The sequence below is a fragment of the Meles meles genome, chromosome 6 (assembly GCF_922984935.1).
Source record: "Meles meles chromosome 6, mMelMel3.1 paternal haplotype, whole genome shotgun sequence".
Lineage (NCBI taxonomy): Eukaryota > Metazoa > Chordata > Mammalia > Carnivora > Mustelidae > Meles > Meles meles.
This window is the reverse complement of record NC_060071.1, coordinates 22640058-22664794: the sequence shown is the minus strand read 5'-3', so window position 1 is coordinate 22664794 and position 24737 is coordinate 22640058. Positions and strand designations below refer to the sequence as shown.

The following is a 24737-nucleotide window of genomic DNA, read 5'->3' as shown; positions in this document are numbered from 1 at the left end:
ATATTTTAGCACAATTATATATTTATAATAGTTTTCTAAAAAAATAACTTCAAGACTTACTATAAAGCTATCGTAATCAAGATAGTGTGGCATTAATAAAATGATAGACAAATAGAACAGAATAAAGAACTCTGAAGAAACCCAGTGTAACAGAAGAGAGAGTCCAGTAATAGACACATATAAATACAGTCAACTGATTTTTGACAGAGGAGCAAAGACAATTCTGTGGGAAAGGATAAATTTGGGTTTTTGTTTGTTTGTTTGGTTGGTTGGTTTTGGCTTTTTGAGGGGAGAGGGGCAGAGGGAGAGGGAGAAAGATAATCTTAAACCAGTTCCATACCCAGCAAGATCCCAACTCAGGGCTCTAGCTCACAAACTTGAGATTATGATCTGAGCTGAAATCAAGAATCAGATACTTAACTGACTGAGCCACCCAGGCACCCTGGGAAAAGACAGTTTTTTAAGCAAATGATGCCTGAAAAACTGAACATCCATATGCAATACAATGGAGCAAATAGTTTTTTCAATAAATGGTACTGGAACAACTGGATATCCACAAAAAGAAAAGAAAAGAAAGAAAAGAAAAAAAGTGAAATAAAAGAAAAGAGAGAAAGGAAAGAAGAAAGGAGGAAGGGAGGGAGGGATGAAGGAAGGAAGGAAGGAAGGAAAGAAGGAAGAGAGAGGAAGAAAGAAAGAAAGATAGATATAGATTTTACATTGTTTAACTCAAAATGGATCACAGGCTTAAATGTAAAACATAGAATTATAAAACTCCTAGAAGATAATGTAGCAGAAAACCTAGATGACCTTAGATATGCAAATGAGTTTTTCAATACAATAGTAAAGGCATGATCCTTGAAAGAAATAATTGATAGACTAGACTTCATTTAAATGCAGTACTTTGTTCTGTGAAAGACAAAGTTAAGAGAATGAAAAGACAAAGCACAGATTGGGAGAAAAAAATTGAAAAACACATCGGATAAAGGTCTGCTATCCAGTACATACAAAGAACTCTTAAACCTCAACAACAAGGAAAAAAACCAACTTAATTAAAAATAAAATAGGCCAAAGTCCTTAACAAATACATCATCAAACAAGATAGACATATGGCAAATAAGTATACTGAAAGATGCTCCACATCCTATGTCATCAGGGAAAGGAAAATGAAAACAAGAAGGTACCACTACACACCTATTAGATGGCCAAAATCTGAAGGCTGAAAACACCAAACTCTGGAAAGAAAGGGAAGCAACAGAAACTCCAATTCACTGCTGGTGGGAAGGCAAAATGCATTCCACTTTGGAAGAGGGTTTCTTACAAAACTAAACATATTCTCACCATATGATCCAGCAATCGCACTCCTTGGTATTTACTCAAAGGAGTGGAAACATTATTTTCAAACAAAAATCTGCACTTGGATATTTATAGTATCTTTCTTCATAATTGCCAAAACTTGGCAGCAACCAAGATGTTCTTCAGTAAGTGAATGGCTAAATAAACTATGATACATCCAGACAATGGAATACTATTCACCTGTAAAAAGAAATTAGCTATCAAGCCATGCAGAGACAGGGAGAGACTCTAAATGCATATTACCAAGCAGTCAGTCTGAAAAGGCTATATACAGTATGATTCCAACTATGTGGCATTTTGGAAAAATAAAAGCAGAATTTGAAGACAAAGATCAGTGGTTGCCAGAGGTTGGTGGGGGTAGGGGGATAAACAGGCAAAGCACAGTTTTAGGGCAGTGAATCTATTCAGTGTGTTACTTTAATGGTGTATACATGTCTTTGTCCAAACCCATAGAATGTGTAACATCAAGAATGAACCTTAAAGTAAACAATGGGCTTTGGGTGGTTATATTGTATATAATATACATTGACAATGTATCTTTATCAGTTGTAACAATTGTGCCACCCTGGTGGGGGGGGGTGTTCGTAGTCAGGGAGGCTGTGCCTGTGTGTGTGGGGGGGGGGTATATGGGAACTCTCTGTACTCTCTCGTTATTCTGTTCCTGAAACTGCTCAAAAACAAATCTTAAATGTAAAAAAATAAAAATAAGAGTAGAGGAAAAGGGATGAAATATTAAAAATAAAAGTAGAACTTTAAGAATTATAAAACATTTCTGTAGAATTTGTTGATGGGCAGTATTTGTTAGAAGGTAAATTCATAAAAATCTAATACAGCAGAAGAGGGACTGGTAATAAGGTTTTTGGAGAAAAAAAAACTTTAGAGAATGTACAGTTTTAAATGAGACATTGGAGTCCGACAGGAAAGGTTGAAGAACTGGGCTGAACTGTGGAATATCGTGCATTCTAAATGGGGTGTGCTGAAGATACAGTGATATTTGACCACAAGAGTTCAAAAAGGCTGAAACTGTGGATAGTACCTTCCTCCCCTTCCCTCCCCCCAGGTATAAACTATCAGGACCCCTCCCCATATTATCATAATATCTGATATTAGAAAAATAAAACCCATATGAAAATGGAGTAAATGGTTTTTAGTTAAGGAGCCATGAGCAGTGAGGTCAGTCCTGTGTGGACTGGGGAGGGTTTGGGTCAGAAAGAATGCATTAATGAGAGAACATTAAATTAGGTGAAAAAGGGATACTTCCAGAGGCCTGTACCTCAAGATGGCTTCTGGTTAAAGCTTTAAATCCATCTATTTTCCAGCAAACTATGGTCGTCTCTTCAGTAGAATGGTTATTCACGTGTGCCACATCTGTCCTGCCTGGCCTGGTTTGACCCTTGAGCTCCCTCTACCTAGTGATACTCCCGCTGTGGCCCCGGAAGCCAGCGGGAAGGTGGCTCCTCACAGCTGTGGCTCCCTTTGCACAGTATACAAGCTGTCCCAGGACAGGTCAGGTCAGCACAGTGCCAACAGGGGCTGCACGAGTTCTCCAAACAGATGAAAATGTCTAAGGGTTTGGTGTCCGAAAACACAAAAACAAAATCCTTTGGCGAGCCATATCAATAAAAAACAGAAGAAAGGAGAAATGTACACAATTAAAAATGAAAATCTGAGAATAAGCCACCAACACAGAGGAAATTAAGAAATCCTAAGTGCCTATATTGTAAAAACTATGCAAATATGTTGAAAAAAATGGATTGTCATTAATTTTCTTAAACATCTGTAACTAAAGTTGACTCCAGAAGTGCTTGAGGACCTAACCTTACCAAATGGGAGGAATTCAGACACACACCAGTGGATGCCCAGACAGCCCCCAGGTGAGTTCTTTTACACTTAAGAAGATGATTCTCAAACCAAGTAACCAGTTGCAGAATATAGAGATTTTTGCTTAGTACACAAAAGCAAGCGACAGAATGATTAATTTCAATTACCAGTACTAATAGGGAAAAATCACATGTAGGCATCATCTCAGGACTCTAACAGTGGTTTGGTCTTAAGGAACTGACTAATATAATACCACATATTATTAGAGCAAAGGGGAAAGCTTTCTGATCATCTCCATAGATATTGTGAGGCTGTGACAATAATCTAACATCTATATATTCCCCCAGAAAGCCTGAATAGTTTGAGAATACACAGATCCTTTTTTTATTATGACAAGGAAAATACATGTCTTCATACAAGTTAAATAGTGAGACATTGAACCATCCCATTAATGTCAGGAACAAGATAGGTATGCCACCTGAATCACTATTATTTGACACTGTTCTCAAGCGCGATTGCCTAAGGGAAAGAAATAAGGGAAATTATTGGAAAGGAGAAGGCAAAAGAAAATCTTAGAAACAGTAAGAAAACACAGTTAAAGCAGTTATGGCATTAATATACAAAATCAACTGTATTCCTATACATCCAGTTATCAAATAAAATGGAAGAAATATTCCATTGAAAATGGTAGCCAAACAATAAACTATCTAGAACTAGACAAGAAATTCATAGAACCACACTGGGTGTGATGCCAAAACAATGAACACTGTTATGCTGTAAATAAACAAACAAAAAAAAATTCATAGAACCTATCTGAACAAAACCATAATAATCTACCAAGCGGCATAAAATTAGATTTGAACACAAGCCTAGACTGCAGCACTCTTGAATAGGAAGACTCACATAAATTCATTGTGACCTCAACGAGGGAGACAAACCATGAGAGACTCTTAACTATAAGAAACAAACTGAGGGCTGCTGGAAGGGAGGGGGTTGGGGGTAACTGGGTGATGGGCATTAAGAAGGGCATGTGATGTGATAAGCACTGGGTGTTCTATGAAACTGGTGAATTACTGAACTCTACATCTGAAACTAATGATGTGCTCTATGTTGGATAATTGAATTTAAATGAAAAAAAAATGTGTGTATAAGAGAGGGAAATGGAGGAGAGAGAGTAAGAGAGAGAGAGGAAAGGCAAGGCAAGAAATGTTAAGGGGATGGTTAACTTGAAAATATCGATATGTGAATATTTAATATTAACATGAATGAAGCTTCAGAAATGAACAGCATTCACAGAGAGACAAACGAATAAGGAGAAATAGCCCCAAAACACTTGACAGGAATTTGGTTTACAAACAAGGAGCCGTTCTGAACAAAATGGGGAAAAGACTAACTGTATTACAGGGATACACTATTATATATTTTGTTGGCACAACTGAAAACCATTTGGAGAGAAAAAAAAAATGCATTTTTACCTTCAATTCCTGCAGTAAATGAATTCCAGGGAGTTAGAAGATGTAAACAAATGAAACCATAAAAATTTAGAAGAAAATATGAGTAAATTTATTTATAATCTCAGAACGAGGAAGGCCTTTTAAAACTGGGAACAAATCCCAGAATCTACCAAGGCAAATATGGATAAGTTGACAACATAAAACTTTAAACTTTCTATATGCTAAGAAATAAACAAATGGATAAATAACATCAAAAGACAAAAATAAACGAATAAAAATATTTTCTAAACAAATAAGAATATTTTCAAGATATAAGACAAGAAAGTTCCAAAGTACACAGGTAAATTAATTAAGAAAGAGCCAAATAACCCAAAATTATGTAAAGGACATAAATTACAAAAATTGAAATTTCTAAAATGTATCTGAAAGATACATAACTTTATTCATAATAAAATGAACTAAATCAGAATAACATTGCAATATAATTTTTCACCAGATTGGAAAAAAATATATATTAAGTTTGCTGATACCCAGTACTGAGAAAGTTGAGAAACTAGCCTTTTCAGTATATTCTTGGTAGGTATATCCATTGATTGGTATTTGGAGGGTAATCTATCAATATCTACTGAATGGTAAATGCACAGAGCCTCGAATCCAGCAATCCCATTTCCCACTTATACCATTCCCATTTATACCAAGATATGGTCACAAATGCTAAGATATAAATCAAGGATGTTCATTACAGATTTGTATATAAAAATTAAAAAAAAACTGGAAATTTTATGTTCACTAATAGACTAACCAAAAAAAAAAAAATGTCCATCGAGACAATGGAATGCTAAGCAGCTATTAAGAATGAGGTAGATCTTTTTATGTTGCTATGGAAGGATAAAACACAAATCACAGAAAGCAAAGTGCAGAGTGCTGTGCATAACAGGAGCGTAGCAAGAGTCTCTCTGAGTCCCCTTACGCCCCCTCCCAGCCTCTCTCCCTTTCTTTTTCTTCCTTTCTGGAAATGCCCCCCAGTCCTCAGAAGCTCATTTACCGGTGGTCCCTGTAGCTATTTATGCTTTTCTTAATACATGTGCATCTTTTCCTTATTATCACTTTCTAAAATGGCAGAGTACCGGTCAAGGGGTCAACATATAAACTGCTTTTGTTTGCTTTTTTAATGTTTTTCTGTATAAAATACAAAATCAAAAAGTTTTTTTTTCCAAGCAAAAGTGTTACAGAGGTTAATTTTCAGGTAGCAATAAGAAATGAAGCATTCTCTTATACATCAAAACACTTCTACTTGTGTCTACAATAGGAAAAAAAAAAAAAAAGATTGTGCATTGTTCATCCATCCCATGTAGAACGGCTGAACTCTGAGGACAACCATGCTCCAAACGGCATGATGTTAGCTAGAATGTCCTTATTTATCAACCTGCTTGTCCCCTCTGCAGCTGCACACTCAGCACTCATGCACACCCACACTCAGAGCATGTCCAAGCCTCCATTCTCCTCATGCAAACAAATCCATGTGCATTACCCAGAAATGAGTGAAATAAGTGGCCGGAGAAAGGTATGCAATTTCTTTCTCTCTGAAAACATAATCTTCCCTCATAATACACCCATCTCAGGGGTTAGAAGCAAATTAAAGATTTCCAGGAGCTCAAAGCCTTCTGCGGTTTTGAGCTCTGATCTGTTCCTAGATGTAACGACAGAGCAGGAGAGATTTTGTTGTGTCTCCTTTTTGACTGCATTAAAAAATAAGGAAAATGGGAAGAGTCAAAGTGACCACTGTCAGCTAGATAATTTAACTGGAGAATTCTGTCACCACACATGTTTAAAATGAAAGATTCCTCTGCTCTCAAAATGCTTATCTCCAGTGAATCTACCTTTTCAAGCTACTTTTCTGGGCTAACGTTGGAGCTGTTGAGCTGTGAGAAAGTGGATCCCTAGAAGCCAGAGACTGGAGTTACTGGTCCAGGAAAGCTGCTGCCCACATCCTCCCCTTCCCAGTTCCTGCCATACAAGAAACCAGAAGAGGTCCCAGATCCTGCTCCTTGGCCTTGACACATAAGGAAAGGCATAGCATATTTTCACTTTATATTGTGCATTTGTACGGACCCACAAGTTTCTAAGACTAATCAACTCTAGTACATGAGAAACACCAAATGCATTATTAAACACACACACACACACACACACACACACACACACACACACACACACAGAGAGAGAGAGAGAGAGCTGGCTTAGTTTAACTTTAGCTATTACATTGGGCTTATCATTCTAACAGAATTCTATTTGCCTTTTGGGTTTTTCCGAATAGAGCAAACTCAGCTCCCCAGTGTCTGAGGGCAGCGCAGGAAGTTTGGGAGCCCCTGGTATCTACAGACATCCCCCTGACTGGGCCAGGTGTAGTCCTAGTTCAGAATCAACATACATCTATGTCCCTCCTGATTCCCACCACAGGGTAGCTTGGCAGAAAACCAGACTGGTAAAAGCATAATTTAAAAGACCAATTATGCCTCTCTCTCTAATAAAATGCAGGAGCAGTGTAAAATTGTCTCTCTCTACCATCTTTGGCAGAGAAAAATAAAATCTGAATCACAGAAAAATGAGCAGTTAGGTTTTTAGTTTTAGTTTTGTGTCCTTTTACCAATTATCCGAATGGATCTAGTGAGGGTACTTTATTACTATTATTGTTACTTTCCATCGAGGTTTGTAAACAGGCAAAAGCGTATGTTGAATTTTCACATAGGCCTTCTGGCAAGTGACATGCAAGCATGCAAAACCAACTGTACAGGCCTCCCCTGGCGGTCTTGAGCCACCCTGACCTCTCTGAAGGGCTCACCAGGCATTGGGGAATGGGCAAAAACAGCTTTCAGTGGTCCTGGTGACCCTAAGGATGTTCCAAGAATATCAAGTAGCCCATCTGAGAGGGTTAAACAAAACGTGCTGAGATTCTATTATTCAAAGTAACAAGGAAACTATAACGGATATGACTGGCAGCGAGCGCTCCGGGTACATCAGCATTCTCACGTCTAGTGTAGCACCCCGAATTCTCCCCAAGCCAACGACATCGCCTGTCGATGCGATTCCCACATGCTGGGGACCAAGACCAGGTTAAGCAAAGTCTTTCGACACTGCCTCGACGAAGTTTGGAGCCGACATCAGGATGCCGATGGTGCAGATGATGGTGAAGACAGAGAAGGCCATGAGACACAGGCGGTCCACGACGCACGCCGCGAATTTCCACTCACTGCAGATGGCCTCGCTCTCGTCCTGGCAGCGGAAGCGGTTGGCGATGTAGCGGACCTCCTCCAGGATCTTAGCCAGGTCCGGGTCCCCCTCGGAGGGCTGCCCACCATGCAGGAGGTGCTCGTCGTGCGTGGGGGAGCAGGCCATGCGACCGCACACGACGCCCGAGTCGGGGGTGGGGGCACAGTGCACCCCATCCAGGCCGCGGAAGCCGATGTACAGCAGGTTGCCGTTGGTGGTGGGCGGTCCGGCCACCGCACTCATCTCCACACTGGCCAGGCTGCAGCGACGCTGACGCTGCTTGTGCTGGCAAGCCGGCCTCACCTTGTCCTCCCCCGGCCTCTTCATGCGCAGGAACCATGCACACCAGTTCAGAAGGATAACTCTGGTCTGGGGAGACAACAGCGCAGTTAGGAGCTGGAAGCAAGCATCAGTGGGTCTTGATCACAGCCCTACTTGTGGGGGGAAGGGGTTCCTGGGGGAGCCAGGCTCCCACTTCTTCCCTGAGCTTACACAGGCAAGCAGTGCCAACATGTTGCAATGGTTGGATCAAATGTGTGCCTAGAATAAACCAATCCAGAAAGTCATCCTGGGAATGAGCAGAATTCTCAGTGGCAGACACACCGCAGTCTTGGGAGCAGACAGGCATACAGGAGGAGAGAGCCGTCTTGGAAAAAGAGCTCTGCCTGAGTTGTGTGAACAAAACAAGTCACCTTCCCTCTCCAATCTTCCCCCATCTGTCATTAGCAACCATCATACCCAGCTGCCTGTGGGGCACCCCAGTGTCAGGGCAGACTTGCAGGGGCACAACGCTAGAGATTTTAAAATCTGTGATGCCTATCAAACGCTGCGTGAACCCCTAGCTTGAAATAGCTCCTATTGGAACACAGGTTCCCCTGTAAGGATGGTGTATCATGGCAAAGCAGGCTTTTGTCTTGATGAAAAGCAAGTGCCAAGAAAGTCAACATGGAACAGAAAATGGGGGCACTGTGCTCCTAAGATTTGAAGGGGTGTGCTGTGCCAACAGGTGCCTTGGGGTCAGGACATAAATATTTATGTTATTTTGACCACCTTAATAAAGAGAGCCATTAGGTGGGTTTATTTTTGTTGTTGTTTTTGTTGTTGTTTTTTGTTTTTGCCCTAGGGCCTGTGAAAAAAAATCCCTAAAAGACATTAAAAGAGCTGTGAACCAGGAAAGTTTAGGGACCTCTAACCTAATTCATTAGGCTGCAGTGAAGACAGTCAGATGATGTGCAGGAAAGTACTTGAAAAAGTCTAAAGCAGGGGTTGGCAGACTTTCTTTAAAGGGCCACATAATAAACTCCGTGAGGTCTCTGTTGTAACTACTCAGCTCTATTAAAAGTATAGAAATAGTCATGAAAGCATGTGAAAAAAAAAAAAAAAAAACATTTGCAAAAGCAGCTGGTGGGCCAGATTTGACCACTGGAGCCACCGTTGGCTGACCTCCGATTTAACGTGTTTTATCAACATATACTGCCTTTTTGCATAGAAGATGCTGGAGTGAAATCACTGAGATTTCTGGTTTTTCCCTCTAATGAAAAGAAGGAGCCATGCAAAGCCTCAATTCAGGTTAAAAAAATTCTTGGAAACTTTTGAGACAAGTGTAGGAAAAGTGGGCCCTTTCCCTGAATTTATCCAGATACTGATTTTAATTGAGGTTTAGGATTGTGGTGAATTCCATCAGCAACATAACAGGTATGTGTCCCATCTATAAGTACAGGCAGTAAATTGTGAAGTTCATGCCTGTAGCACTTTAATGGCATCTGCTCAGAGAGAACTGCAGTAGACCTGTCTGGAGACAGGCAACGAAAAGAACAAGAAGGCGTAAGTGCAGGTTCACTCCAGCTGTAAAGATAACCCTTTGCTCAGGGCAGAGGCACTCTGTATATCCTGCCCACACCTTATGGACAAAACTCTAGAGCCTGGAAAAGCCTGTCTGCATACCCTGCAGGGTTTTCCATGACCAGTAAGGAGCAGGGACATATAGCCCCTCATGAATCTGCAGGTCAGTCTGGCCTTCCACAGGAGGCTGATAAGACATGCCGGTTCAGGGGCACCTGGGTGGCTCAGTGGGTTAAAGCCTCTGCCTTCAGCTCAGGTCATGATCCCAGCGTCCTGGGATCGAGCCCCGCATCGGGCTCTCTGCTCAGTGGAGAGCCTGCTTCCCTTCCTCTATCTCTCTGCCTGCCTCTCTGCCTACTTGTGATCTCTGTCTGTCAAATAAATAAATAAAATCTCTAAAAAAAAAAAAAAAGACATGCCGGTTCAGTTGGTTCTCTTAGGGCCTCTGTGAAGTGAGTATAACTCCCCCACCCATTTTACAGATAAAGAAACTGAGGCTTCAAAGAGGCTAATAAATTGGCTCAAGGTCACACAGTAAGCAAGTCATCTATGCGTTTAGGCTTTCATGGCTCATCTGCGAAAGGGTCTGTGAAGTCTGTTTCAACATTCCTGTGACTTTAGTCCAACCCCCACTTCAAGGGAATGCATTGGGCAGCGAGTGCGTCCAAGCCCAGAGATAGCTATACACATGGATTGTGTATAGGGACCCTGGAGCACATCTCAAGCTAATGTGGTCCACACTACCAAGTCTGTTCTGAGTTCCATGGCTTGAATCATTAGCTTTCAAAGCTAAAGCATCTCCAAAGATGCAATTATCCTCTTGACACTTATCAAACTGTGCTCATGACCTCTTCTGTTGGGTTATGGTTTTGTGTCTGGCTGTGTAAATGTCACATAATGCCACGGCACCAGCAATATCTTCTTCATAGCAACACATCATAATAAAAGTTCCTTGGAGGCTATTTATTTTTCAAATACACACAAAAAAAGAAAGAAAAATGCAGGAGGCTATATAAATTGAAAGTGAGAGATCCAAGCTTCATATTTCATTTGCAGCCATTGGTTTTAACACACTCCCATGCTGAGAGGTGAATAATTAGCATAGACTCTTAATTAAGATTTTTTTTTTTTCTGGGCAGTAAAGTACTATCAGGTCTTTAAAAATGGTTTTGTGTCTTTGTGTCTTAAACATAAGGAATAATAATATGTGTTTTTAGTTTTACATTTGCATAAATACACACTTGAAGGATAATGGGGAAATTGCTTAAAACGGCTATCAGTATTGGTGGCGGAAGCATAGTGAGAGGTGGGAATGAGAGCAGGATTTCCTTCCGTATGATTTTACTTTCACTTTGACTTTTGAAACGTGAATGCATTACCTTTTTCACACGGAAGGAGGATAGCCAGAAAGTGTGTCAGGGTGTAAGTGTCAGCTGACAATGTAGGGAATGTGTGCAAATGTGTCCCACTTTTTAATGGGGGGACCTTCTCAAAACAAGCCCACGGACTGCAGTGATGTGACATGTGTGGGAGACAGCACCATTTCTGGGGGCTCATTCCACTGCTGATGCAATGAGCTATGAGAGAAAGTCGTTATTAAGTGTATGAAATTGCTGTGGGAAAGAACCTAAGAGGACACAGTAACTTGGTAAAGCAAAAAAAAAAAAAAAAAAAAAAATTTTTTTTTTTAAATCGATCTTTCCTAAGTTCACTTTGGGTAACTGTAAATTATTGCACAATGAATCGTTTTAGAAGGCCTGGGAACGCTTTCTTCCCGGAGGTTCACAAAATGCACCTTACTTCTTGCACCTGCATTTAGCGTGTGTCGGGGGGGGGGGATGGGGGGGTAGAGTCCCTTCTGAACTTGGATGCAAGGTTACAGATCTCCAAAGAAAACAGCCTCGTTCTGACATGAGAGGGCTCCTTTAGCACCGACTGTGCCTAGGCCATGCTCTCTGGACAAGAACACTGGAAGGTCTGCAGGGCCCAAGTAAGGATCAATCCCTCTCCTGGCCCTGGGTGCTGTCACACTGTGCTGAGGTGAGGAAAGCCCAGGCCATACTTGGCCCTAATCAAGGTTTCCTGAGAGTCAGGTGAGGACGGGCGTTGAGCTTCAGATCCTGGACTCCCAAGGGGACAGCTTGGTCAGCATCTGCGTACATCCCAGTGCCCAGTGGTGAGCAGGAGCTGGAAAGGTATGGCATGACCCAGGGCTGACATAACAGGCTGTTATATTCAATCATTTATCTTTTTCCCTTTTGCTTTTATCCTAGCCCCCCTCCCCACTGGTAACCACTAACCTTTATTAGATAGGCCTGTGGTACGGTGGCATTCCTCCATGCACTGACTACCTGGGTTAAAACATGGCTAACTCTCTCTCACCCCGTTGGTCTTCATTCTGTTTGAAGATCCAGCCACATGGCTGGGTGCTTATCTCTGCTGCTGCTTCCAACCACTGTCCTGTTCTCCACAGCGTACGTGCAAAACATTTTAGAAACACACGGGTAGCCAAACGTAGAGAGCGGCCAGTGTGTGGGCCCCATTCTGGAATGTCAGATTGCAAGACCATTGCCATGGGCCCCTAAGAGCATGCTCACCATAACAGTCCAGAGATAATACAATAGTGCAGACAGGTGAGGTCCTATGGGAGACATGGCTTTGTGTTGAGGGCTGCTAGCTGTCTGTGGGATTTTTAAAAGAGATAATTCATCTGTGGAGTCACCCACGCTGAGGGCCCCTGACTCCCTGTGGTGAAGAGCAGGAGGGACGCACCCACTTGGGCATCTTGCCGCCGTCGGGGTCGTGGTGGTGGTACTGCAGCACGATCACCGTCACGACCACGGAGAGGCCCACGATGATCATGGTGCTGGCAAAGTACTGGGCTGCAGAGACAAGAGATGCAGGGTGAGCCCCGGGCCCTCCATGGCACAGGCATCATGGCATGGCAGCAGAACCAGATGGCGGTCTCTGACTGCCTGGGACCATATGGCAGAGCTTGGAGCAGGGCAGGACTGTCTACAGGCTTGCAGAGCCCCCCGTCCACACTCCTGGCAGGCAGAGGCCAGTCCGGAGCACAGGGACCAGCTTTGCCATCCATGGCAGCTGCCTGGCTTGGCTGACCACACTTTTGTGAGCTCTGCCAGCCTCTTCCTCCAGTGAGGGTTAACAGTGCCTCACAGGACACTGATAAGGTTGTTCCTAGGAGAAAGGCTGTGGACTGTGATGGGAACTGAGAATACCGGGGTAGTGAGGGTCTGGTCCCCATAGTGATAACTGCAGGCCAGGGACATGCTGGGGGCAGGGATGTAACAAGGGCAAACCAGGGCATCAGTGGCGGGGTACCTAGAACTAGTGTGGGAAATGAGCCTGGTCCCATCTAATGAGAGATAGGGGGAGGTGCCGGGTGTCTGAAGAAGACGTGAAAGACAGTGACTTCCCTGGCTGAGAATGCCAGCTTCAGCTCCGGTGGGCAAGGATGCATTTCTCCTCCTTGGCCCACGTGAGAAGCATGGCGCATCCTAAACAGCTCTCCACTAACCCACTGCCTTCATCCATGAGTTCAGACATCTATGAGTTTAGACAGGCCACTCAGCCTGGGCCTCAGCTTCTTCACCAGTACGACAGGGATGGCAATGCCTTCTTTTGTGGGGCTGGTGCAGGTATTAGCAATTATATGAGCTGAGGATCTAGAAGAATGCCTGGCAAAGGGAAGACATTCCTTGATTGGCAACTCTCATTACTAAACCTTTGGTGTGGCTTTCAGCTCAAGGGGGCTGAGCTCAAAGCAGAAGACATCCTGGTGCAGAGGCTAAGGGCATGGCCACACACTCAGTTAAGAATGCCTCCTTTTCTCCGGGCAGGAAGGAACTCACTGCCCCACTGTGGGAACCAAGAGGTACATGTGAGAAGCTGTGAGAGATGGATGTCTGAGACTTCAAGTTAGCACCAGGTGTTTCAAGTTAGCACCAGGGACCTCTAAGAAAAGGAAGCAGATAGAACAAAACTGTAACTTCTGTTGGCTGAGTTTATATTTATATGTTGAAGCTCTAGCCCCTGGTATCTCAGAATATGACTGTATTTGAAGACAGGGCCTTTAAAAAGGGAATTAAGTTAAAATGGATTCCTTAGAGTGGGACCTGAACCGATCTGACTAGTGTACTTGTAAGAGGGGAACTCTGCACACACAAAGCGGTACCAGGAATGCATCCAGACAGGAAAGACCATGTGAGGGCACAGCAAGAGGGTGGTCATCCACAAGTCAAGCAGAGAGGCCTCACTAGAGATCAAACCTGCCAGCACCCTGGTCTTGACTTCCAACCTCCAGATCTATAAGCAAATACATTTCTGTGTATTGATACCCAGTCTGTGGAATTTTACTGTAGCAACTCTAGCCGACCAAGACAATGACCTGTGGAGGCATGTGGGGTCAAAGGATCCCCGCAGCTGAAATCTCATTTTTCTAGACATGGGTTACGCACCAACCATGCCTTTTGCTCATCGGTTCATCGGTCAAGGCAGGGATGCCCACTACCCCACAGAGCCTGCTTTCTGTTTGAAGTCTCTACTGAAAGCATTGTGTTAGAAGGTAGGAAGAAGGGGATGAAGCATGGTTTCTTGACCTCTGGATGGTAGTGAGAGAACGAGGAACACCCACAAAGTCTTTTCATAGCAATACTGTCTCTCTCTGGTCAAAATATCACACATAAGGGGAACAAAGGAGAGACTTGCCTTTGTAGTTTGTGAAGCCTGGGAGAATCTGTGTAAGAGAAATAGGCCCCCCTAAACCTACCCTCCCTTGTTAACCACACAGGTGGACCTCAGGTGGCCTGGGACAACAGGAGTAATCATAGACTCCATTTGTCTTTCTGAACTCCATCACCCAACTGGAGCTGGGTGGTCCCAGGAGGTCCCAGGATGGTCCCAGGAGGAGTGATGCTCATATTAAATCTAATATCCCCTATGAGGCTGTTTGCTTCCCATTCTCAAAACTGGCTTGGAGGTTTGGTTCCCTGACCAGGAACAGAGCCCTGGCTGTAGTGGCAAGAGTACCAGATCCTGACCACTAGACCGCTGAGCACCCCTCTGCACGTTCCTGCTTATTCCAATCCAGGGAGGTACATAGTCACAAACAATGCTATCTCCTGTTTCTGTCATCCTGTCCTGAGCAGAAGGTCATGCTTTATATCTGTCTTGTCCAAAACATATTTATCCTGTTTACATTTCCTCACAAGCTTTAACTTTATCCAGAGACACTGAGGTATCTCAGAGTTAAAACATGAGCTCCTCCAATTTTGACAAAGGATTTATGGAAAAGCAATGACTCAAAGATAAAGTAACAAATCTCTAATGGGGTAAAATCTCTGGCTGCATAAGTGTGAGGGGGAGAACAGTGGGAAGAAGGGTGCATTTCTGTACCTTCAAGCCAAACCATGAATCTTGACTCCCCATACTGCCTTACATGTACCCAGGTAAGCAGAGTCTATGGGTCACTAAAACAGTTATAGAAAATCACTCCTCCTGGGACCATGTGGCTCTCCAGGGCCCTCTCTAAGCCCACATCTTCAAGAGACCTGACACTTGCTTACCTATCAAGGGCACCGAGTCAGATGTCGCAGGCATGATCTCAGCCACCAGCAACATGAAGACAGTAAGAGAGAGTAAAACTGTTATCCCTGAAACATAAACACAGCAGTGCCTGAGAGAGAAGAGATGATAACGCCTCAAGTCCATTAACTGTGCCTAATCTGAGATTCAAAGGAGGGAGGTGTGGGGGAGGGGCCAGTGATGGCCTAAAAGTGAATTCAGGGTTCTTTCTCTGTCTGGAGGGTATGGTCATTTTTCTGGGGATTGTTCACATCAATTATCAGAATCCCAGATGGAGGCAAGTTTAGGAGCAAGAACTTTAGAACAAAGATACAAAATGAATTACTGAACTCAACATAACCATCTCTCATTTTCTTAATTACATTAGAATTGAGAGGTAGTACATTTAGCAGGAAAACAAAAACAAAGCAAAACAAAACAAAAAAGCCATGCAATCTTAAGACCTCACTTTTGGTCTTGACTTTGCTATTTACTACCTGTGTGACTGTGGATAAGTCACTGAATGTGCCTGAGCCTTGCCTGCAGTCAGAAGGTATGGGTTTGAGGATGACTTCTACATGTATTAAATATGACCTTTAATAACTCTTTAAGATGTTGAGAAATTCATTTCACCATTCTAAGTCTTAGTTTTCTTATCTTTCTATTGGATGATCGGAAGGAATTACCCTGTGTACAGCAATATACAGATGCAAACTGATACTGAACTAACTAAAGTGTTGCCTCTCCATAACAAATGCTGGCCAGTTGCTCCCCAAGAAACAGGATACAGTGGCAGACGAAGAGAAAGTAATGTCCCTCGGGACAGAACCCAGTAGTCTCTTCTTGGGCAGTGCCATCTTCTGTAGAGGATCAGAGGATCTTACAGATTCTCAGGAGGGCACTGGGCATCGAGCATGAAGCTAAATCAGGAGGCTGCGGTGTCAGGGAGATGCCCTGGGCTGGGAGGTCAGTGTGTGACCCCACATCTCTGCCCCCATAGCCATGACATGTCCTGCATCATCCACCGGGATCCCTACAGAGCTGACCTCAAGGCAAGGGCCTCCCATCCCGTCTCAGACTCCCACCCAAGATCAGGACACTTACCCAGGGAAATTTTCTCCCCTGAATCTGCAGGGAGCAAGAAGACAAGGAGGGCCAGTGCAGAGATGAGCACACAGGGGATGAGTAGGTTGAGGCCATAGTAGAGGGTCCTGCGGCGAATGGTCACTGTGAAGGTAACGTCTGGGTAGGGCTCTTTGCAGCACTCATAGAACTTCTCACTCCGCTTGCCTGGGATTCCTCCATGAACAAAGGGGGAAAGGAAAGGTGTCTGAAGAAAATTACCCTGCTTGTTTATTTTAATGGGCGTATCACACAAATGACCATGACGTTTGTTAGGTGCTAAAAAAATTTTTTTTTTAAATAATAAAACTGGGTAATCAGTGTTTGAATAAATTCTTTCTGGTATATTTGAGTTGTTCAGGGGTATCTTAGTGATATTGGGGCAAGCCGGGAGAATTTTTTTTTTTTTTTAAGATTTTATTTATTTATTTGACAGAGAGAGAAGTCACAAGCAGGCAGAGAGGCAGGCAGAGAGAGAAAGGAGGAAGCAGGCTCCCCGCGGAGCAGAGAGCCAGATGTGGGACTCGATCCCAGGACCCTGAGATCATGACCTGAGCCGAAGGCAGTGGCTTAACCCACTGAGCCACCCAGGTGCCCCCGGGAGAATTTTTTTTAATGGTTTGAACTAGATGAGGTATAGAGTAAATGTTTGTGTCCCCCTCAATATTCCTATGTTAAAATATTAACCCCCACAGTGATGACATTTGGAGATGGGGCCTTTGGAGGGCACGCCTAAGTCATGAATGGGATTATTGCCATTATAGAAGAGGCCCAGAGAACTCCCTAATCTCTTCAGCTGTGTAAGCACATAGCCAGAAGACAGCCATCTATGAACCAGGAAGCAGGCCCTCAGCAGACACTGGACATGCCTTGATCTTGGACTTGATCTTGTATTTCCCAGCCTCCAGAACTGTGATAAACAAACTTCTGCTGTTTATAAGCCACCTAATCTACGGTATTTTGTTTTAGCAACCTGAATGGACTAAGATACCATGATTATAAATAATACATTATGAGCTTTATACCATTATAAATGTAATTACTATTTTTTTCTAGTAAAAATCATCAAATATAAGTTTTTGTGAACTGCAATTTGCTGTCCAACCTGATTTTAGGAATGGAGCAGATTCTAATAATATAGTCATGCCTATACTAGCACTGACTTCTTTAAATGGCTGCAAGTTTCTCATGGAAAGCTCTGAATTTTCTAATTGTTTTTTGTTTCTTATTGTACAGCTCTCAGTAAATTATAGAGATTGCCTCAGAGTTCAACAAATGCTTACACTGAAAAGCAGAATGGAAAATCACAGACTTTTAAAGCCAGCACAGGAATAAAAAACAGCTTTTGGGGGGTGGGGGGTAGGGATAGGGTGGCTCGGTTATGGACATTAGGGAAGGTATGTGCTATGGTGAGTGTTGTGAAATGTGTAAACCTGGCGATTCACAGACCTGTACCCCTGGGGCTAATAATACATTATATGTTAATAAAAAATAAAAAAATTGGAATTAAAAAAATTGAAAAAAAAAACCCTAGAGGCTAATAAATGGGTACTGTTTTATAAATATTAAAAAAAAAAAAAAAGCAGCTTTCTACAAGGTTGCTAGTCTCATGTCTTTGCTGGGCTTACCCACAAGGTCCCATTCTCCGTTTGGGATATAGCCGCTGATATCTGCCTCTTGCATCTGTAGATCCAAGGACCACCCTCCGTAGGACCAGGACCCAAACTTCAGTTTGCACTGCTGCACATCGAAGGGGAACCAGCGCACGTCGATGTAGCAGGAGCTCTTGAATATGCCTATGAGGGCAAGAAAACAGTCAGAAAACCGAACTGGAAGGGGACCAAGCCCGGCTTTAAATACCCAGCAGTCTCACACTGCTGGTGGGAATGTGAACTGGTATAGTCATTATGAAAACAGTATGGAGCTTCCTAAAAATATTAAAAATGGAACTATTATATGATCCAGTGACCCCCCACTTCTGGGTATACATCCAAAGGAAACAAAATCACCCTCCGGGAGAGAGAACTGCACCCCCATATTCACCATGTTCACTGCGACATTATTAGCAGCAGCTGAGGAATGGAAACAAGCTAAGTATTCATCGATGAATGAATAAAAAAAGAAAAAGATTATCAAACCATACACACATGCAAACGCATACACACACACAGTGAAGGACTCAGCTTAGAATAGATGGAAATCCTGCCATTCGCAGTAACACAGATGAACGCGAAGGGCATTTTGCTAACTGAAGTAAGCCAAAGACAGTACTCTATGATCTCACTTACATGTGGATTTTGAAAACAAACAAACAAACAAAAAACAGAAACAAAAACAAAAACAAAAAACTGAACTCACAGAAACAGTGAGTTTCCAGGGGCTGGGAGACGTGGGGGAATGGGCAGAGGCTGGTCAAGGGGTACATTTGGAGGATCAACGGTACAGCAAGGTGACTCTAGTTAGTAACATCGTGTACTTGAAATGCTAAGAGAGCAGATCTTAAACATTCTTATCAAAAACAAAACAAAACAAAACAAAACCCAGCCCTGTACAGTGATGGATGTGTTAACTTCGTGGCATCATTTTACAATGCACGTGTATGTTCAGTCATCGTGTCGCACACCTCATTACATTCTCATTTGTCAACCGCACTTCCGTAAAGATGGAAAAAAATGAAATAATTATGAGTAAATAAAAAAATAAACACAGAGCTATTCTTTGGGTCTCTAACCTCATATGCTGTTCATAATACATGCTGCCTCTTCTTCCTGGAAAGGGCTGGTGAGTTAAATAATACATTATTTTTGGGGTGCCTGGGTGGCTCAGTGGGTTAAAGCCTCTGCCTTTGGCTCAGGTCATGATCCCAGGGTCCTGGGATCAAGTCCCACATCTGGCTCTCTGCTCAGCGGGGAGCCTGCTTCCCTTCCTCTCTCTGCCTGCTTGTGATCTATCTGTCAAATAAATAAATAAATAAATAATCTTAAAAAAATAATAATACATTATTTTGATGTTCATCTTTATGATCATTGCCTCATGCATACGTTCTTCTGGCCTACCTGTGTTCCCTTCAAGAAGTGGAGACGTAGGCTCCTGGGCCTCTAGACTGGGTGTGACCAGAGAGGCCTCCAAACCACAGCTAGACCTGTCCAGAACAAGCTTGGTATTTTTTAGAAAAAAATCACTGGAAAGGAATCTCAGCTGAAGCTTTATGGTCTTAAAATTCACAGACAATGCTGCAAAGCTCTGTTGAAGACTCTATTTAAGGGTTTCTGTGCAAAGAATTAGAAGTTCTGTAAACTTGCTCCTACCATCTCTGTAGGAGATGGTAAAGAATGTCTAATAGGAGAAAAACTCTAATAGGAGAAAAGTAAAGAATGTAAAAAAAATCAAAGAAAAGTTAATAAAAATGATGAAGGGTTTAGAAGCAGAATATAAAAGGGACGTATGCAGGGGGAGGATCAGGGTGGGCATTTCCTGAGGTTAAAAATTGAGAAAAAAACAAAACAAAACATTGGGGGTGCCTGGGTGGCTCAGTTGGTTGAGCGTCTGCTCAGGTCATGATCCCAGAGTCCCGGGATTAAGCTCCATTTTGGGCTTCCTGTTCTGTGGGAGTCTGTTTTTCCCTCTCCCTTTGTCCCTCTCCCTGGCCATGCTCCCTCTTTCTCAAATAAATAAATACAATCTTTAAAAAATTGAGAAAAATACTTGGTTATCTAGAAATGTATGTGGAGGATAATTTTAACTAGTTTAGATCTTAGATTAAGAACAAAGACTGATAGGTTTAAAATGAAGACAGTGCTTGGGCACAAGAAAGAGTTTCCACTGAAAAGAGTGATTTCAGCCTAAGACAAGCTGGAGGTGAATTTTTGGCAGGTTATGGAGATGAGACCAGATAAGCCCCCTTCAGCAATTTATGCCCATGTGCTCCTCCCTGCCCAGAAAAAGGCTTGAAGGCTGTGGAAGGCACAAAGAGCTAAGGGTGCCCCCTATTCCTGGGGACAGGGTTAGTGCTCCATACATTTCTGCTAGTAAATTAAAAAGAAAAGAAAAGAAAAAAGAAAAAAGAAAAAAAGTGAATGGAAGAAGGTACTCAGCAGCCTTGCAAACACAAGCCTTCACTCCACAACCAAGCTGGGAAAGGATAAACAATGCCCCATCCCCACAAGTTCCTTTAAGTGCCATGTCTCCTGTTTATAGGAATCCACAGATGCTGCCCTCCTATTAATGGGCGAGATCCCCCAAAACCCATACTGCTTGTGGAAAATGTAACTCCGTAACTGAATTATTCCATTTCCATGAAATGGCCAGAGAAAGAGAATCCCTAGAGATAGAAAGCATATCAGTGGTGGTCTGGGACTGGCAGTAAGGGTGGGGATCAACTACAGGATGGTAAAAGGGATCTTTTTGGGGTGATAAGAAATGTTCTAACACTAGATTTTGGTATTGGTTGTACAACTTTGTGAATTTATTAAAAATCACTGAATCATGTACTTAAAATGGGTGACCCATATGATATGTAAATTATATAATAAACCTGTTAAAAATAAAAACATGAAATAGAAAGATAATTTCATAACCAAGTCTTTATTTGAAATCATGCACCCAAAACACTTTTTTTTTTTCATGCCTGTACTTGGTTGCATGAACAGAACAGCATCCCAGATCAGTCCTACATGACCCCAGGGCACAGGCTTGCTGCCCCAGGCCAGAGTGCTCCATTCTGCTCCTGCCAAAGTAGGGGAGACTCCCACACTCACAGAACAACATGCCCTGTCCTTCCCAGGCTCCTGGGGCCATGAAGGCTGGGATATAGGCAAGGAGCCCCAGAGGGCTTTGCTGCACACAGGTGGCCTAGGGCTCAGGAATGCTACTGCTTGTAGCTGAAAACAGCCTCAGCCCTCAAAACAATGTGCAGTACCATATTCTTGTACACTGATGAGTACCGGAGGTTGTTTTCTAAAAGAGCCCTCATAATAGAAACTGTAACTCCCAGGCTGGGGAAAAAGAACCTATGGGTGTGTGATGGAAGACTCATCCCATAGCCTCAGTCCCCCAGGGGCCTGCTGTTAGGCAGAAAGCATGCTTGGGCTGGGGGAGGGGTGAAGGAACAGGGGAAGCAGCAAGGAAGCACATGCTTTCAGGTAGAAAACCTGAAAATCTGTGGTTTTTCAGTCTCTACAAGCATTATTGGGAGGTATCTGCCTTTGATGGGTTTAATCACTCACACATTCATTTATGAACAAGTGGGCCAGGCGCCTGGTTGATTAGTGGTGGTTCTAAGGTGTGTAAACACAGAATCTGCCCACGGGATGCTTATCATCTGCTAAGGAGGAAGAATGTGTAAGCAACAACCAAGAAGACAAGGCCAGGTTTGCTGTGTGCTGTGAATGCAGGTGTGAGAATGGGGTTTACTGAAGCAGAGAGGCTGTGTGTGTATGTGAGTGTGTGGTATGTATGGTGTGTAGTGTGTATGCAGGGGTTGTGGTTGGTGTATGGATATGTGTGTGCAGGAAGTTGGTGTGTAGGGCGTATATGTGGGATGTGTGGTGTGTAATGCATGTGTGGTATGGGGGGATAGTAGATAGTGTGGGTATGTAGTATATGTACATGGGAGATGTGGTTAGTGTGTGAATGTGTGTGGATTTGAGGTGGGGAGGTATGAGTGTGGGTGCATATGTGGGGTGTGGTGTGTGTGTGTGTGGTGTGTAGTGTAGGTATGTGGGGGATGTGGCTGGAGTGTGAATGTGTGTGGATTTGTGAGTGGAGGAGATATGTATGTAGTTGTATATGTGAGGTGTGATGTGTGACATGTTACGTGTGATGTGTGAGGTGTATGTGTGGTGTGTTGTGGGGGGGCTGTGGTTGGTGTGTGAATGTGTGTGGATATGTGTGTGGGGGAGATATGGATGTGGGGTGTATATGTGGGAGTGTGTGCGTGTGATATATAATGTGTGTGGTGTGTGTGGGAGTGGTAGGTGTGTGCATATGGTATGGGGGGTGTGTGTGGTGTGCAATATGTGGGGAGTTGTAGGAACGAGGATATGGTGTGTGTGTGTTTATGTTGGTGTTGGGGTAGGAGTTAGCTGCAGATTGCCTGGAACAGGAAGTTGAACAGTTGCAGTGGGGGAGATAATCCTGGAAAAGAACATGTAAAAAAAATCATCTAAAAGATTTTTAAAGCTCTGTTAATATCTGCCTCAAAGCATTAAAATGCAGGTTCCCCATGCTCTGTATTATTCAGTGAGCAGCCTAGGGCTCAATGAATGGAGAGAAATGAGAGGCTGGTGGGAAAAAAAAAAATCGATCCCAGGAAGCAGTTAACCAGCAACTGGCTTCGAGGGAGAGCAGCTCAGTCAGGAACAAGACACTAATGAGCCCCACTTTGAAACCACTTGCTCTTCTATCTAACATGCAAGTTTTTTAATGCATAGTCTCAAAAAGCCCGCAAGTCCATCATGTTGCCCCCAGCACTTGGAGAACAGCCCCTGCCGAGATACGCTGTCTGGCGGGAGGGGAAACGGTGAGCTGAAATGGTGGAGGGAAAGGCCGGGGTGCTTGCCATGCAGACTGTAAGGAGACGTGGAAGTGACCTGAGGAGGGAGACTTCCTTTAACTGTGGATTAACTTTAAAGAACACTTGGCACACAATAAGGACATATGACACATTTCGGCAAAGGCAGTTTGAGCCATGACCCCAAGATAAAAAGGAGGAAGATGGCACTGTCATGTTCAGGAAATATTTGCAAACACAGGAGGGGTTGGGTGTGAACGAGGCAGAGGATGCCCCACACTCATGTGAAGACCATTGGGACTGGCACCTGAACTCGTTTAAATTGTCTAACTCTAGAAGGACAAAGGAAGCGGGTCTTACCTGGAGGGAGGTACTGGCAATGCCCAGAAGAATTAACTAACACGTTGGTGTGGAATGTGGCATCGAATCGCTCATCAGCACTAGAAACACGAGAAGGATTTCATGAGTCAGCACTGCCAGGCGGTGGATTTCCCGGGGCGCTGAGGTCTGTCCCGACTGCAGCTAGAAAAGCTTAAAAAGTGCCACCCTTTGTGCTTGGATCATGCCGACACCATTTGCAGCTGGCCTGGGAGATCTTCTCAGAGCACAGGCTGGTAGTGGCCAATGTCCATCCATGCCACCCATTTCATATGCACTCTGATTTTCATAGGCACATAAAACAAAGTTTTCTTAGCAGAAGTTAAACCTGAAGACAATTTCACAGGACATCAGCAGATGAGACATTCCTATCTATCTGTAGGAAATAAAGAGAAGGGAAAGCATTCTGCCCCGGACAGCCCCATGTGGGCAGGGATTCTGATCCACTACCTCCAAAGCTCCAGTTCCCACCTCCTGAATGCACCCAACGCTTGGCAGGTGCTTAACCAATACATCTTGAGGGAATGAACTGCAGGCACCAGCAGAGCCCAGAGGCATTCTGGGCCCCATAATTAGCGATGACAGGAAGGAGGGCAGGTGAAGAGAGCAGAGATAGGAACAGGCTTCAGATGGGTACACCCCAGGCCCCTCCCTGCCGGTGTTCAGAACCTCCTGCAGCCAGAAGTTACCAACTTGAACAAAGACACGAAACAGGAAAAAAGAACAGTTAAAGCCATCAGCCTTTATTATTCACATCTTGTATCTTCTGTATTCTCCCATCCAAGTACTAACCAGGCCCGACCCTGCTTAGCTTCCGAGATCAGACGAGATCGGGCGCGTTCAGGGTGGTATGGCCGTAGACTATCTTCTGTATTCTGATGCTTTCCTGACCCTAGAGGAATTGCCCCCCTTCCACTGCCAAGTTAGCCAGTTCCTAGAGACAGGAGACAACATGCTCATGAGTGCATCTCTCAAATGCAAACCATCTAATCCAGAGCCCATACCCCAGCCCCCTCCTCCAGGTATCACACTCCAGCCCTCTATTCCTCTGTCCTAATTAACTGAGCACAAGGTACCAAGCAACTAGTGATAGGCCCTATGACCCAGAGCCCACTGACATCCTTCACACCAGCCAAGCCTAACCCTGTTCACCCTGCCTCACCAGTTCCAGTCCACGGAAACCACAGCAAAGGCTCTTTCCCTTCAAGAAGTTGCCATCAATGAAAGGAATAAAAAATTTCTCCTTAAAAATGTAATATCCTCTCAGAAATTCAAGAGGACATTGCAATTAGTAAAACAAAGAGAAGTATGAAAGTTAAAATATGATTTATGAAATAAATTTTTATAAATGGGTGGGAGATTTGGCTGAGAACAATCAGAGATGAAATGTAGGACAGAGACAA

General features: G+C 43.5%; 1 protein-coding gene across 1 annotated transcript in view; it reads right to left on the bottom strand.

Annotated features, from left to right (window-relative positions):
- Positions 1-4335: 4335 nt before the first annotated feature.
- The window catches only part of CHRNA7 (cholinergic receptor nicotinic alpha 7 subunit), a 133609-nt gene continuing 113207 nt past the window's right edge, over positions 4336-24737 (bottom strand). The window contains exons 5-10 of the mRNA XM_046008917.1: positions 23317-23396; positions 18074-18241; positions 16428-16622; positions 15326-15412; positions 12513-12622; positions 4336-8267 (exon numbers count right to left, since the gene is read on the bottom strand). Coding sequence (XP_045864873.1) covers positions 7743-8267; positions 12513-12622; positions 15326-15412; positions 16428-16622; positions 18074-18241; positions 23317-23396 — 1165 coding nt within the window. The 3' untranslated portion in view covers positions 4336-7742. The remainder of the gene's footprint in view (positions 8268-12512; positions 12623-15325; positions 15413-16427; positions 16623-18073; positions 18242-23316; positions 23397-24737) is intronic.